General features: G+C 69.4%; 1 protein-coding gene across 1 annotated transcript in view; it reads right to left on the bottom strand.

Moving 5' to 3' along the window:
- The window catches only part of LRP3 (LDL receptor related protein 3), a 40,178-nt gene that overhangs the window by 2,361 nt on the left and 37,480 nt on the right, over positions 1–337 (bottom strand). The window contains exon 7 of the mRNA XM_077754689.1: positions 3–337. This exon is cut by the window's right edge and continues 776 nt beyond it. Within this exon, the coding sequence (XP_077610815.1) occupies positions 3–337 (335 nt within the window). The remainder of the gene's footprint in view (positions 1–2) is intronic.

Here is a 337-nt window from a genome sequence, read left to right as displayed (position 1 = left end):
TGTACTCCTGCGTCCGCAGCGAGTAGAGCTTGAAGGCGCAGCCCAGGGCGATGACCAGCAGCAGGCCGCACACCAGGCTGCCGATGAGGGCGGCGGTGATGACCTTCCGCGGCACAGCCGCCAGGCAGCCGTGCTCATCGCTGCCGTCCTGGCAGTCCTCCTGGCCGTCACAGCGCCACGTCTCGAAGATGCACAGGTTCGTGCCGCAGTGGAAGGTGCCGGGCTGGCAGGAGAAGCAGTTCTTCTCGTCCGCGCCGTCGGGGCAGCTCTTCTGGTTGTTGCAGCGGTCGGCGGGCGCGTAGCACAGGCCGCTGCCGCCCTCGCAGGGGCCCTGGCC

The sequence above is a fragment of the Crocuta crocuta genome, unplaced genomic scaffold, assembly GCF_008692635.1.
Source record: "Crocuta crocuta isolate KB4526 unplaced genomic scaffold, BGI_CrCroc_1.0 scaffold121, whole genome shotgun sequence".
NCBI classification, from domain to species: Eukaryota; Metazoa; Chordata; class Mammalia; order Carnivora; family Hyaenidae; genus Crocuta; species Crocuta crocuta.
Note: the sequence above shows the minus strand (reverse complement) of the source record. Positions and strands in the feature narration are given on the sequence as shown.